Genomic DNA, 14742 nt, shown 5'->3' on the forward strand with positions numbered 1-14742 from the left:
GCCACTGCACTCCAGCCTGGGTGACAGAGCAAGACTCTGTCTCAAAAAAAAAAAAAAAAAAAAGGAAAAAGAGAAAAGAAAACTGAAGTTCAGATTTGCTCGAGGTCATGCAGGTAGGAGGCAGCACTGGGCTGAGATTTGAATGCAGGCCTATGGGAGCCCCTGCTTGTAAACCCTCATGGCCAGGCCCTTCCACAGCCATGGAGGTGATGCCTGCCCAAGCCTCCTCCGGTCCCAGCCCCTGCAGCAGCTCTGGACCCACAGGGCTATTGTTGGCAAGCTCCTGCCCGTCAGCACCAGAGACTCTCTGGGCCCTCTCTGAGAAGCCTGCTGGATGGAACATCCAGGGACCAGCCACGCTGAGCCTCTCGGCCAAGAAGGATTTGGGTTTGCTTTGGTGAGAATTGATACCAACAGCCCTACTGGCACAGCACATGCTCAGAGAGGTGTCCTGGGTTCTTTCTTTTCCAAGTGCTAGGTAGAGACCCAGAAACTGGCAAGTCTCCAGAGGGGTGCGGCTATCCCTTCTCAACCTTAGTTTTCTCATCTATGGAATGAGAGGGCTACACGAAGTCAATGTTTATTTTTTTTTGAAATGGAGTCTCGCTCTGTCGCTCAGTCTGGAGTGCAGTGGTATGATCTCGGCTCACTGCAACCTCCGCTTCCGTGTTCAAGCGATTCTTGTGCCTCAGCCTCCCAAGTAGCTGAGATTACAGGTGTTCACCACCACGCACGCCTGGCTAATTTCTTTATTTTTAGTAGAGACGGGGTTTTGCCATGATGGCCAGGCTGGTCTCAAACTCCTGACCTCAGGTGATCCATTGTCTTGGCCTTCCAAAGTGCTGGGATCACAGGTGTGAACCACCATGCTCAGCCTTCAACTTTTTTGGAAAAAAGGAAAGAAAAGCAAAAGACCTGAGAAAGAACCCTGATTGGATCCACTTGAATCATGTGCCCAGTTCTGGGCAATTGCAGTGGTCAGAGGTCATTTTCCCAGATTGAGTCCCTTGCCTGCACCCAGCTGTGTTTTTTTTTTTTTTTTTTTTTTTGAGATGGAGTCTCGCTCTGTCGCCCAGGCTGGAGTGCAGTGGCCGGATCTCAGCTCACTGCAAGCTCCGCCTCCCGGGTTCACGCCATTCTCCTGCCTCAGCCTCCCGAGTAGCTGGGACTACAGGCGCCCGCCACCTCGCCCGGCTATTTTTTTGTATTTTTTAGTAGAGACGGGGTTTCACCGTGTTAGCCAGGATAGTCTCGATCTCCTGACCTCGTGATCCACCCGTCTCGGCCTCCCAAAGTGCTGGGATTACAGGCTTGAGCCACCGCGCCCGGCCACCCAGCTGTGTTTTAAAAAACACAGATGAGGCCGGGTGCGGTGGCTCCTGCCTATAATCTCAGCACTTTGGGAGGCTGAGGCGGGTGGATCACTCCAGGAGTTTGAGACCAGACTGGGCAACATGGCGAAACCCTGTCTCTATTAAAACAAAACAAAACAAAACAAGAAAACACACAGATGAGGCAGGACACAGTCTACCCTGGAATGAAATCCTGGAGGGTTTCTTAAAGGATCAGGGCTTTATAGACAGGTGGGAGTAAAGCAGGAGGAAAGGGGTCAGGAAAGCAGCCTGTGGTATTTGAAAGAGCAAAAGTTTAAATTCCTTTAGATTCTGCCTTGACATTTCCTAGTCCATGGCCGCAGGCATGTAACAACTCCTCTGAGCTCAATTTCCTCATCTTTGAAATGGGAATAGCAATAGGACGTCGGTGTTGGGTTGTTATAAGGACTTCATTAACATATGTAAAGCTTTAGTATGTAATAGGAACTCCATAAATAGTAGCTATTAGAATTGTTAAGGCATTCTGACCTGGAGAACTGTGAGCTTGGGCTAGGGGAGGAAGGGCAGCAGAAGGGCATGAGGACTTCTACTACTAATAATAGCAGCCAGCCCTTGCTCCTCAACACACCACCTCCAGGCCCTGGGCAAGGCACTTTACATGTATTATCTCACTTAATCTTTATAACAGCAACTATGGATTAACCCATTTTTCAAATGAAGAAACTGAGTCTCAAAGAGGCTGTGAACTGTGCTCAAGGTCACCCAGCGAGTAATTCGCAGCACTGAGGATCCATTGCCCCCATCTGACTCCAGAGTCCCAGCTCTTTCCACGTGTGATAACCTTCTGCGCTCTGGGGTGAAAAAAAAACACACACACAACTTTTTTTTTTTTTTGACACAGAGTCTTGCTCTGTTCCCCAGACTGGAGTGCAGTGGTGCACTATCACTCCCAGCTAATTTGTAAAGAGCCAGGCATGGTGGCTCATGCCTGCAATCCCAGCACACTGGGAGGCCGAGGTGGATGGATCACGAGGTCAGGAGTTCAAGACAAACTTGGCCAACATAGTAAAACCCTGTCTCTACTAAAAACACAGAAATTAGCCGGATGTGGTGGCACGCACCTGGAGTACCCAGCTACTTGGGAGGCTAAGGCAGGAGAATCGTGAACCCGGGAGGCGGAGGTTGCAGTGAGCCAAGACTGCGCTATTGCACTCCAGCCTGGATAACAGAGCAAGACTCTGTCTCAAAAAAAAATAATATTTTGTAGAGAAGGGGTTTCACCATGTCCCCCAGGCTGGTCTCCACCTTCTGGGCTCAGGTGATCCTCCTGCCTGGGCCTCCCAAAGTGCTGTGATTACAGGTGTGAGCCCCCATGCGTGGCCCTTTCTTGCTTCTTCAGGCGCTTTCTGGGCCCTACGTGTGGTCAATTTCCCTGACAGATGTTCCCTTAGTACCTTGTTCTTCCCCTTTATGGCCTGGACTTCAGCTTGTGATTGTACTTTTTGGAAAAACTAAGATGGGCCAGGAGCGGTGGTTCATGCCTATAATCCCAGCACTTTGGGAGGCCAAGGTGGGTGGATCACCTGAGGTCAGGAGTTCGAGACCAGCCTGGCCAACATGGAGAAACCCTGTCTCTACTAAAAATACAAAAATTAGTCGGGCGTGGTGGCGCTATAATCCCAGCTACTCGGGAGGCTGAAGCAGGAGAATCTTGTTCAGTTTGGACAAGTGTGGTAACACCACACTTGAACTTGGGAGGTGGAGTTTGCAGTGAGCTGAGATTGCACCACTGCACTCCAGCCTGGGTGACAGAGTGAGATTCCATCTCCAAAAAAAAAAAAAAAAGTTTATGTTCACACATGGACTTGTATACTTGTGCATAGCAGGATTATTCAACATTCAACAGTAGCTAAAAGGTGGAACAACTCAAAGTCCCATCCACTGGAATATTATTCAGTCATAAAAAAGGAATGAAGTTGATTTCTGCTACAACATGAATGAACCTTGAAATCATTATGCAGACTCCCTGAAGGAAGGAATAACACCTGTCAGCTCCCCTCTCTTAGCCCAGTGCAGGCATTTACTAGACAATGGAGAACTTTCTGTGGGATGAATGAAAGGGCAGGGCTGGGCCAACAGACCAAGTGTCCTGCCCCACTGCTGTGTGGGCTGAATGCGGGGGACCATGGAGGGGGATCCGCCTGCAAGTCTGAATCCCACTGGCTCTGGCCCTCAGCAAAATCTGCCTCCACCCTGCAGCCTCACCGACTTCCATCTGCAAAACATGTGGCCCTGGATGTCAGTCAAGTCCCACTCAACTCCGGGACTAGATGTCGGTCTGGGATTCTTATAGGTGCTCAATAAAGTCCTGGCACATTGACCTGGTGGGAACTGAAGCCTCCACAGCTGCCAGGCCAGGGAGAAACCACCAGGTAGCAGAAGATCACGTGGCCACATGCCTCAGCCAAGTTCCTTTCCCCTGACGTGCACCCCCTACCCCCCGCCCCGCTCAGGTTATTAGTGGTGCAGGGGAAACAAACAGCAGGTTTCCAATTACCCCGCAGCCCCTTCTCAAGTGGTGCAGGACTCGGAGACTGCCCGCCTGCAAGCAGTCACCACGCCAGCAAGCACTCACCACGGGGGCGGAGGTGGGATTTAGTAAGACAAGGCCCTGGGTCTGCATTTCAAAGGCCCGGGTTCCCTCTCCCCATAAAACCAACACTGAGCCCAGTGGAGGGGACACAGGCGGCCCCACAGCCGGGCCTGGCCCCCTGCAGAGGGGTCACCGGGAATTCTGTGTTTCATCAAATATTGCTGGGCCATGGAGTTTTATTTGAAAATAATTTTAATTAGCCGGAAACTAGGAGTTTAATAAATGGAAAACAGAGAACTTTCCAAGGCCACAGCTGGGAAACACTTGGTTTTTTAAAAATTCCGCCTGGCGTCCCAAACCAGCTAAGCACCCTGACACGAGGGCCAGAGGAATCCACAAGAAAAACAAAGCTTATTTTTAGAGAAACATTTTAAACTTGGTTTCAGCGAGCTCAGGAGTTTTCTTGTCTGTCTCGAGTCCTTAATATCTTTCCTTCTATTTCAGAGCTGCCTCTCGCCCCAGAGGGCACAAGAGCTGCTATCTGACAGGAGCTATTTCTGCCCAGATGAAAATAAAAGGGCCCCTCCCCCTTCCCCCAGAGTGAGTTCTTTCTAAAAATGTCCCTGCAGACAGCCAGGGGCACCGAGGCCTGTCCTTGGCAGGTGTGCCCAGCTATGGAGGTGAGTCTGGGGTCCCTGCAAGGCGGGGGCCTATTGGCCACCCTCCCGCCCAGCCCTGTCCGGCCTGCTGCCCTGCAGGAAGCGGATGCCAGCCTGGCGGTCATTTCCGGGTTTTGAAAGCAGTTTTTAAACTTGAAAGAGCCATGCTAAAAAGGTCTGCTTTTCCTCCGTAGGTGTTGGTAACACCCACACCCACATACAGACACACCCACATGCACACCGCAGCAGACACATCCAGACCCAAATACACAGCAACACCTACAGCTGCTCACCCCCCACAGAGCCACACACCTACCCACACACAGCGGCAGCTACACACAGGCACACCCAAACCCCACTCCCATAGATCACACACACACCCACCCCCAGACCCAGACATACCCCAAAGACCCACATACCTACCCACACAGCAACAGACATACCCAAACCCACACCAGCACTCACCCATACCCACACCAGCACTCACACACATCCACACACACTTACACAGACACACCCACGTACACCAACACACACCCCTGCATACACACCAACCCCATCACAACAGACACATCAACACACAGGCACACCCCAAAGACCCACATACCTACATAGCAACAGATACACCCAAACCCACACCAGCACTCACATACATCCACACACACACTTACACACAGGCCCACACACATCCAAACACAGCCATACCCACAGACCCTCCCCCCACATAACCTCCACATGCAGAAGCACACAGATCCACACACCAGTACTCCCCTAGGGCGACCCCTGAACACCTGCACATGGAGCAACACCCACACACCTCTGCACACCCATAGACAGAAAAGGACACAGAAACACGTACTAATACACTTCCCATGCAGGCACACCCCTCAGACCTCCACACACGTGCACGGCATGCATGCGCGCGCGCGCACACACACACACACACACTTTCAAGGTCTAGTAAAATCCATCAGGAGAGGCTGGGCCCTGGAGGCGCTGTGGCTTCCTGCTGCCCTGCTCCCTCCCGCCTCCTCCCTGCAGGGCTCGGCCTGGGGAGGCCTGTCCAACCGCCAGGCCCCGCCCCGCCCCAGCCCCCGCTCTCCTCCTCCCTCCCTCAGCCGTGCCAGCAGCAGCACAGAACTGGAACTGCCCTACGCGGCCACAGCGTTGCACATCCTCCAGGAGTGTGGACAAGAAAAAATAAACACAATTAGAATTCACGACAATGGGTCCCTGATGGAAGGTAAGCCCGGCTAGCCTCTAAGGGCTGTGCCGGCTCCTACGAACTTTCAGGGCCGAGGACGGTGCCGAGACCCAACTTCCGGTCTCAAGAAAACTTGGTGAGAGTCACATCCGCCCTCACTTGTCACCACAAGCAAGACTGAAGGAGAGCGGGTGTCTGGGGACGCTTCCCTTCCGAGGCTCAATGCTCTCTAGCGGGCTTCCTCCCTGCACGTGGCCACCCTGGGGTTTTTCGGAGACCCCCCAGGCAGGTTTTAGCACCGAGCATTCTAGTGCGGAGCCAGGCTGGCGGCCAAGAGCTAGGCCTGCTTGTTTTTCCTGCGTCAGGCCCACCAGGCCTTGCTCTGTCATCCGGGGTCCTGAGCCACTGCAGGGCTCACAATCCTCCATCTATTCCCTGGGGCTGGTGCAGAGCTTCGGCCTTCTGAATAGTTTGTGTGTGTGTGTGTTTTTTTTTTTTTACACACCCAGCAGTAGATTCAGACAGCATGAGGGGTGGAAAATGTGTACGTGCACACATCCTTTCTCTGAAATAGAATTAGAAGGTGGCACACACTAATTGAGCTACTTAAAAAATACCTTAGTCTTCAGACATCCAGTGGAAACGCCACGATGAAGACATTCTAAACACCATCACATTCTGGGCTCATTTTCACAACTGACTACGGAGGAATTTTCTCCCACAGTTTCTAAGTGTAACTTAGAGTCACCAGTCCGGGATGGGAATTTTGGTTTGTCATTACTTGCAATCTTCTAATTCCTTAATTTACAAGAAAACTTTTCTTTTCTTTTTTTTTTTTTTTTTTTTTTTGAGACGGAGTCTGGCTCTGCCGCCCAGGCTGGAGTGCAGTGACTGGATCTCAGCTCACTGCAAGCTCCGCCTCCCGGGTTCACGCCATTCCCCTGCCTCAGCCTCCCGAGTAGCTGGGACTACAGGCGCCCGCCACCTCGCCCGGCTAGTTTTTCGTATTTTTCAGTAGAGACGGGGTTTCACCGTGTTAGCCAGGATGGTCTTGATCTCCTGACCTCGCGATCCGCCCGTCTCGGCCTCCCAAAGTGCTGGGATTACAGGCTTGAGCCACCGCGCCCGGCCACAAGAAAACTTTTCTAAGGGTGATCAAGCAACGGTAGAGGTTTTTTTTTTTTTTTTTTCCTGTTAATTTCCAGGTCCTGCAGGAAGACAGTGACCTAAGTACCCTCCATTGATCTGCGGCAAGAGGAAATTTCTGAATGATCCCCCCTAGCTTTCCACGCTCCACTGGGTCTGGGATACAAAACTTCAGATCCTAACAGTTGGGCTTTTGAAACAAACCAGTTTTTAAAAATGAATGTGGCATACCCCAACATTCCAGCTGATCAAAAGTACTTGTTTAGAAAAATAAGTTTAGGAATGAAGTGGAAACAAGGCCTTTGAAATGCAGCTTAACCTAAATAGCACCACATTTTAGACTTTTCCTCCCCACTGCACATTCTTTATGGTGCAGGGGCTGGGGAGCCTGCAGAGTCTTCGCCCCTCCTGAGTCCTCCTTGACCTCGGGCTTCCCCTCCCCCGCTGCTGAGGCCTTCAGTCAGGGGCTGGCATCTGGGAGAACCTTGAAACTTGTTTCCCATCCCCTTTGGCAGCACGCAACAAGCACCAAAACGCTCCAGTTAACACCAGTGCAATCATCGTTAACGTGAAACAGCTGCCCGAGGCCTGGTGTATCCATCAGACCGCCCCCTCCCCTCCATGCTCAGCTGTGAGTCACCAGAGACCCTGACTAAGGCAGGGCCCCGGAGGGAGCGGGGATGCGAGGATTGTTGATGGAGCCCAGCTGTTGTATATGAGAAAGCAAACTATTGCTAAATCTCTTACCTACTTTGGAAAAAGTGTCTGAACTGTGTGTATGAGGGGCAGCGGTGGAGGAGAAAAAACCTGAATTGATTTATGAACCCGATTTAAGTTCCTAAAATGATTGTTTTAAAGTTAGAAACAGCCAGAGTCACTATAGTAAGATTTTGTTCAACTGTTTGCGAAATCAGCAGACAAATCAATGTCTTTTTTTCTCTTTTTCTAGAGACCTGGGTTGAATTTGCTTTCTGGTCACTTACAGTCCTCTAAAGCACAGACATGAAATATTTTTGCATAAATAACTTGAATGTGTTCATTCCCAGAGGAAGTTGTTCACATAAGCAAACATCACTCAGATATAAGTTTAACTTGTTTTATCGTTCCCTCCACCCTGAACAAGGACATACCAGGCTTTTCAAAATCCAGGCAAAACTCCAGTTCTCCCACCCAGAAAAAGCCTGGCCTCACTCTCCACCTCCAGCTCAGCACTCAGGCCTGGCAGGCCACCGGCTGCAGAAAGATCCTCCTCCCCTTCCCCACCCAAGCAGTTCTGTTTCCCAGCAAAAAATCAGACCCTCAGCTGCTACCGCAGCCACATGATCCACCCGGTGACTCACAGGCAGGCCACACCCCTTCAGGCCTCCTGGCCAGGCCCTGCCACCAGCCAGCCAGCCAGCCAACTCTGGGATGCATCTTATTACCAAAGGGAACAGCTAACTAATGCCCTTGACAGTCCAAATAATTACTTTCTTTCAGTTAGAACTTGCTTATAAAATATATACGGGCTGAGAGGACGCAGGTTCTTCTGAACTCTTGGCTCTGTCAGCTCCAAGTCCTTCCCGACCATGCCAAGACCTGGGGAATGGCAGACATGGTTAGCTGGGAAGCTAGAAAGCTAGACATTCCTGTTTAAAAATAAAGCTCTTACATGGTAATACCTTTTTTTCCCAAAAATTTTATTGGGGGAAAACTACAAAACATTTACAGTACAATGTTTACAGTCACAATTTGTAGTGAACTGATTCCCCAAAATATATTACAACTCAAGTTGACTTATCTTGTTACATTCAAAAACCTACTGTCAAAGTAGTCCAGAGAGTACATATAGTGCTCCAACTGTACCTACGTACAAACTAAAGCTACCGCTCATTCATCTGCTGTCCAGGAAAGCTTAGGAAACATTCCTGCCTTTCTACACGGAAAAAAAAAAAAATAGTACAAGTTTTGGAATTTTCTGTAATTAAACAAGGCATATTTGTGTACTACATATTTCAGCACTAAGAGGCGGTCGCTTCACTTTATATCTATATAAAAAAAGTGGTAAAAGTCTTTTCCTTTTGTGCAGTTGAACCCATCCTACATTCAGATTCTCTCAAGCACTAATAAAATACTTATTTGGTTGAGGAAGATTTAAGGCAAGTTCGGGCCCTTCCAAAGGCACTGTGAGACTCCCCCCCACTCCCCATTATTGCTACATGTCTTAAGATACTCCAGTATGTCACAGCAGAACTGGTGGAATAAGCAAACACTTTTTTGCTAGTTTATAAAGTTGGAATTAGAAAAGCATGCCACATTTCAACCTGATTGCAAAGTATGTGGTCATTTTTTTCTTTAAAGTTGGATGGGCTACAACCTTTATACATTCTAAGAAAACTCATAGGATGTTCCTCAAACTACTTCCACAGCATCAAGATAGATTTCTGTCAAGAAATCATGCAATCTTTCAAAATTTACGTAAACAAGGAAAGAAATTAATGAAATAAATATTACATACAATCTCTTAAATTAAGAATTTTGTACTCATTTACAATAAAATAACCAAGTGAAGTTACAAAAGGCATATATTACTGTGAAAAGAACATACACTCCACATTTTGCCGATTAATAATGGCAATCATAATTTAACATAATAAAAGAATATATATCTATTGCTTTTCATCATACTTGATAAATACAGTATGAACAAAATTTTCATTGTATACTTTTCACAAGATAATAAATAAGTTAAATAGTTTTTTTCATATTGAGTTGTGGTGCAGTGGTGCGAATCAACTCAAAACAGCTAAAAATTCAGCAGTTATTCTCCAACAATTACAAAGTAAGCTCTGCCCAAGGCTTCCAGAGGGAGCAGACAAAATGGTTCTAAACTAAACATCCACTAAGTGGTGGCGATGAAACCAGTAACCAGTATGGACCTTTGGAATGCAAGGGTTTGTTTTTCACCCCCAGACATATATAATTGTTAAAAAACAAAAAACACCTATGGGCTGAGGGCTAACTATCAAGGCATATTCTTGGCAGAATATTGGATTCTAAAAAGCTTATAGGTTTAGCAAGGTGGTGGCTGGCTGGTATAACACCGATCTGAGACAAACAATTAGGAACTTCTTAAGGGTTCCCACATCTGGACTTAACTAATGCTGTTCAAGTGAAGAGATGGAATGGTGGTTGATAGCTGCTGGTGCTGGGTTGATTTTTCCTGAAGTCCCAAACTCACTGGAGTCCTAAAAAAGTTTAAGTGTTTGTTTTTTGTTCTATTGGTATCACAACTGCCCTGTTGTGAATATTTTGTTCAATAGAAAAAGTTCCTCGACTTTTTTGCTCAAAAAGAATGAAACTTCGTAATAATAATAAAAAAAAAAAAAAAGAGGAAACCGAAAAGGAGAGGTGGGGGCCCCTCCAGGCACAGAGTTCGAGTCCAAGGGCTCGGTCGGGCTTGCAGTCTGCCTGGGGCCCATGTCACCCCCCCACTCCCGGGCCCCCAGCAGGGGCGAGATGGCGAGGGGTGTCCTCCAACATCTCTGAACCGCCTTCCCTTCCTCCTCACTGGCGCCCTCTTGCCTCAGTCGTCGGAGATGGAGAGGCGGCTGAAGATTGGCAGGCGGCGGCCGGGGTCGAGGCTGGGGGACTCGGAGCCGCTGAGGCTTCCAGAGCTCAAGGAGCCGCTCAGGTAACTGTCGCGGTCCGACAGCGAGTCCGGGGGGCTGGGGGGCGCGTCGAACACGGGCGAGTCGGACAGGCGGCGCGGCAGCTGGAAGCTGAAGGGTGGCGAGGGAGGCGCGGCGGCCCCGGCGGGGAGGGGTGCGCTGGGCGGTGCCGGGGGCTGCGCAGGGGGCGCCAGGCCCTGCTGCTGCTGCTGCTGCTGACTGCGGTAGTAGGCGGCGGCGGCCACGGCGGCAAAGTTGTGGGTCTGGATGGCGAGCGGCGTGATGAGGCTGCTGAGCTCCGGGCCGAAGGCGAAAGCGTTGTTGGCGCACGAGGCTGACGAGCAGGCCGCGCACGGGGCCCCAGGTGCCAGCAGGTCCTCGGCTCCCCCGCTGCCGTAGAGCAGAGCGGCCGCAGCCGCGGCCGCCGCAGAGGCGCAGCATGCCGGGGCCGAGGGCGTGGAGGCCGCGGAGGCCGAGGAACAGGAGGAGGCGGAGGAGGAGCAGGACGAGGCCGAGGAGCAGGAGGGCGGCGGCGGCGTGCGCGACGTGGGGCTGTCGAGCAGCAGTGGCGACTCGAGGCCGCCCGGGGGCTGATGGTGGCCCGACGGGAAGCCCGAGAAGCTGAGGCTGTGGTGCAGCTTGGGCCGCGGCTCCCGCGGGAAGCCCAGGTGCAGCGCGTCGCGCGTGCCAAAGGCACGCAGGTCCCCGGAGGCGCCCCCCGACGGCGCGGGCCGCCGCTCGTCCGCGTTGTGGATGAAGTGGCAGCGCGGCCCGTAGGGACAGAAGCCGATGGTGTGGAAGGTGCGGCACAGCTCGGTCTTGTACTTCGGGTGGCGAGTCAGGCTGCGCAGCTCGTGGAAGCCATGCGCGAACTGGCACTTCTCGCCGTACTTGCACGTGCCGCTCTCCTCGAAGGGCCGGCACAGCTCGGTCTTGTAGCGCGTGGAGTTGATCTGGGAGCCGCCGCCCCCCTTCTGCTGCTGCTGCAGGTGCAGGAGGTGCTGGCTGCGGTCGCCGTTCTCGCTGAACGAGCGGTCCCGGAATTTGTTCTCCTTGTTGAGCAGGGCTGTGCCGCCGCCCCCCGACGGCTCCTTAAGGGTGCCGTAGGAGGTCGGGCCGCCGGCCGCCGCGCTGCCACAGCTGCTGCCGTTAGCGGCGCCCGGGAACTTGGGCGAGCAGCTGCCGGGGCTGGGCGCGGGGTGGGCGAGTGCGTGCAGGTTGCTGGCCGAGTGCCGTCGGAGGAAGCCTGGCGCGAAGCCGGAGCTGGGGGCGGCGGCCACGGGCGTCCCCACCGCCTTCTTGTCCAGCATGTTGTTCAAGTTGAGGTTGGCCAGGGATTTCTCCGTCTGCCAAAGGAAGGGGAGCGTGGAAGGGATGAAAAACGGAAGGGGAAGGCAGACTCGGGTCGAGCCACAGAGAAACTCCCAGCCTGATTCTTTTCCTCTTTTTCCCCCACTCTTGGCGGATCCCGACTCGGCCTCCACCCTCCACCCATACACACGCAAAAGCAGCAAGATCTTGCTGGAGGGAGCGGGAGAGGGGAGGACGCCCACCGCGGGCCGCGCTGGGTTTCGACACGTGATCCTCCGCCCCGGCCGCCGAGGTGGGCGGCGCGAATCCCGTCCGGGAAGCCTCGGGCAGCGTGGCCGCGGTCGGCAGTGGAGAAACTCAACCGCGACACCAGCGCCCTCCCTGCCGCCCCCTCCTCCTCTAGGGCGCTCGCACACACTTTTGCAAACCCCGGGACTTTCCCGACCCGAAAGGCAGGGCGGGAGGGGCGTCCCCCAGGGCCAGGGGACAGAGGCAAAGTCCAAGAACTGGAACGGCTGCTGCCGGCCCGGCCCGCTCCCCGGCGTACCTTGCACAAGAAGTCGACATCGTAGAACGCGGACAAAAGTGTGGTCGACATGTTTCTGGATCCCGCAGTGGCCGGAGCGGCAGGCCGGGAGGTCGGGAGGAGCCCTCGGGGTGGCGTGGCCGGGCTTGAGCCACGACGAATAACGGGCGAGGGGCGGGGAGGGGCCGAAAGTTTGCCGGGGGGCGAGAGGAGAGGGCGAGGGCAGCGGCGCGGGCCGGCGGGAGGGTCCGGCGGAGTGCGGCAGGGGGGAAGGAGAGAAGCGAGGAGCGCTCCTCCGCGCCCCGGGGTGCCCGGCCCGCCCCCCCCGCGGAGCCGACGGCAGCTCGCGGACTGCTGGAACTCTGCAGCCCGCGAGCGCGCGCCCTATATAGAGCCCGGGAGTGCGGCTGCGGCGGGGCGGGCGCGCCGGGGGAGGGGACAGAACTGGGCCCCCGCCGGAGTCTCCAGGCAACGCCGCCCGCCAGCTCGCGAACGTCAGGCGCCTTCTCGGCCTCCCATTGGCCGCCGCCAATTTTTTTTCTCTGGGGAAGGGGGCGGGAGGCCTCGGGGCGGGGCCAGCGACCGGGGCGCCCGGTGCGGCGTGTAGCTTTCGGCCCCGGTGGGTGCCGCCGGGTGGCGGCGGGAAGGCACGGCTTTCCTTTTCTGGCACTGCGCGGTCGGAGAGCCCCGGTACATTTAGCGTGGCCGGGATTCTGCAGTCCTGGACGTGTCTTTCCCTGCCCTGTTCGCCGAGGCGGACCTGTGGAGCTTTTAGTTCCCACCTTTGGTTTTGTGCTGGGCGCGGGAATTGCAAAATGCCAGAATATCGCAACCATCCGCGCGGCCCGGCGGGTTTGCAAAGGGTGCTTCGGCCAGGAGGCGGGGGCTCGGGGACTGCGTCCTGTCGGTGGCAGCTCCAGCCCGACTGCACGTGGAGTCGCGGTGGGGGTGGGGGTGGTGGTGGCCACGCAGGCGGCCGCCGCGGCAGTCTTGCCGGTGGAGCCCGGGCTCGTTTCTCCGCCCCCTCCCCGCCCAGGCTCAGTAAACAGGGCTTGAGCGCCGGGGCCTGCCGGGCAGGGCTGAGTGTCTGAGGACAAGGCGCTGGCTTTGCTAATCACATCACAAGACCTTGAGCCAGGGCCAAAGGCGCGGAGTGGCGCGGGACGTCCCGGGCGGGGGAGCTGACTCTGAGGACAGGAGGAAAGGCCGGGAGAGCCGTGCGGGCTTGAAGGCGACTTAGCGCCACCCTTTCCGTCTGCTGGTCGGCCCGGCCTCCCCCAGCCCTCGGGCTGGGGGCGCAGCTGCCCGCCGAGGCTCCCCGCCCGGCACAGCCTGGGCCTGTTGCGTCCTCCCGGCTCTTCTCTCCCCGGCCGTAGGGGCGCCGCGCCCAGCCTTAGCTCGATGAGGGCGGCAGGATCCGGCTGAGACCAACCCGCGGCCCAGGTGGGGCTGCACAGACGCTGTTGGTGGGCGCGCCCCCCTCTGTTTTCCCTCTCCCGCCAGCCCCACACCCCAACAGCTTGCGCTGGAAAATGCGCTTTGCCAGCGGGCGCCCCGCCTTCGTCCGGGTACGGAGCAGACACCCCCACCTAGCGCCCAGTGAGGCTAAAGCCGCTGACAGCCCCACTAGGAACGATCTGGAGTCTGGTCTAGGGCACTTCTCGCTCCGCGCTCATACAGGTTGCCAAAAAGCTTGGACCTGAAGCTGGAAGGTCCAGGACCCACTGGGGAAAGAACTAGGCCTGCCACTCAGGGATTCGAGTTCCTGGAGTGTAGCCTGCATTTCCCACTACTGTACTCCCCTCACAGCCCAGGGAGCCAGAGTCCAGGGTAAGGATCAGGAATGCTGGGCTGGAGTTCAGGCCCTGCCCCATAGAAATCATGTGGTCTTAGGCAAATCACATCATCTCTTTGGTACTTGGGTTTCCTTGTAAAACGAAGGTAATATTCCTGCTTTATTCATCTCTCACCTTTGTCAAGGTGCAAATGGTATCTGTGAAGGTGTTTAAAAGACAAACAAGAACTAAACGATCTTTATGTATTAAACCAAATTGACAAAGCATAAGGGTGGAGAAAGCCAGGCTTCTGAACTATGGCCAGATGGACAGAGAGCCACAGACTCATGAGTGCAGAGCTGTGGGGGTACCCAAGTCCTGGACCCTAGGACTCAGAGCCAAGAGTAGGTGACCTCAGAGGGACCAGTTTCACTTTTAGCACCTACCCTACACTGATCCCTTGATATACCTGGGCAACTGTGGTCTGGTTTGTTCTTTGGTGAGATGACCCCAAACATCTCACCAAACAGTGTGAAACAGCCAC

The 14742-nt window shown here is 54.1% G+C and overlaps 1 protein-coding gene across 1 annotated transcript; it reads right to left on the reverse strand.

The window, feature by feature from the left end:
• Window positions 1-8594: 8594 nt before the first annotated feature.
• Window positions 8595-12786, reverse strand: LOC105464929 (ZFP36 ring finger protein like 2). The gene is made up of 2 exons (XM_011713060.3): window positions 12445-12786; window positions 8595-11932 (listed from the first exon to the last, which is right to left on the reverse strand). Exons 1-2 carry the CDS (start codon window positions 12493-12495, stop codon window positions 10502-10504), a joined length of 1482 nt encoding a protein of 493 aa, XP_011711362.1. The 5' UTR covers window positions 12496-12786; the 3' UTR covers window positions 8595-10501.
• Window positions 12787-14742: the final 1956 nt, after the last annotated feature.

This window comes from Macaca nemestrina, chromosome 13 (genome assembly GCF_043159975.1).
Source record: "Macaca nemestrina isolate mMacNem1 chromosome 13, mMacNem.hap1, whole genome shotgun sequence".
NCBI classification, from domain to species: domain Eukaryota; kingdom Metazoa; phylum Chordata; class Mammalia; order Primates; family Cercopithecidae; genus Macaca; species Macaca nemestrina.

What these genes read in the sequence shown, in the direction of transcription:
- LOC105464929 (XM_011713060.3), bottom strand. Translation starts at nt 12,495, where the DNA reads ATGTCGACCACACTTTTGTCCGCGTTCTACGATGTCGACTTCTTGTGC. An exon ending in ATGTCGACTTCTTGTGCAAG is followed by an intron (nt 11,933 to 12,444) that starts GTACGCCGGGGA and finishes TTCCTTTGGCAG; the next exon opens with ACGGAGAAATCCCTGGCCAA.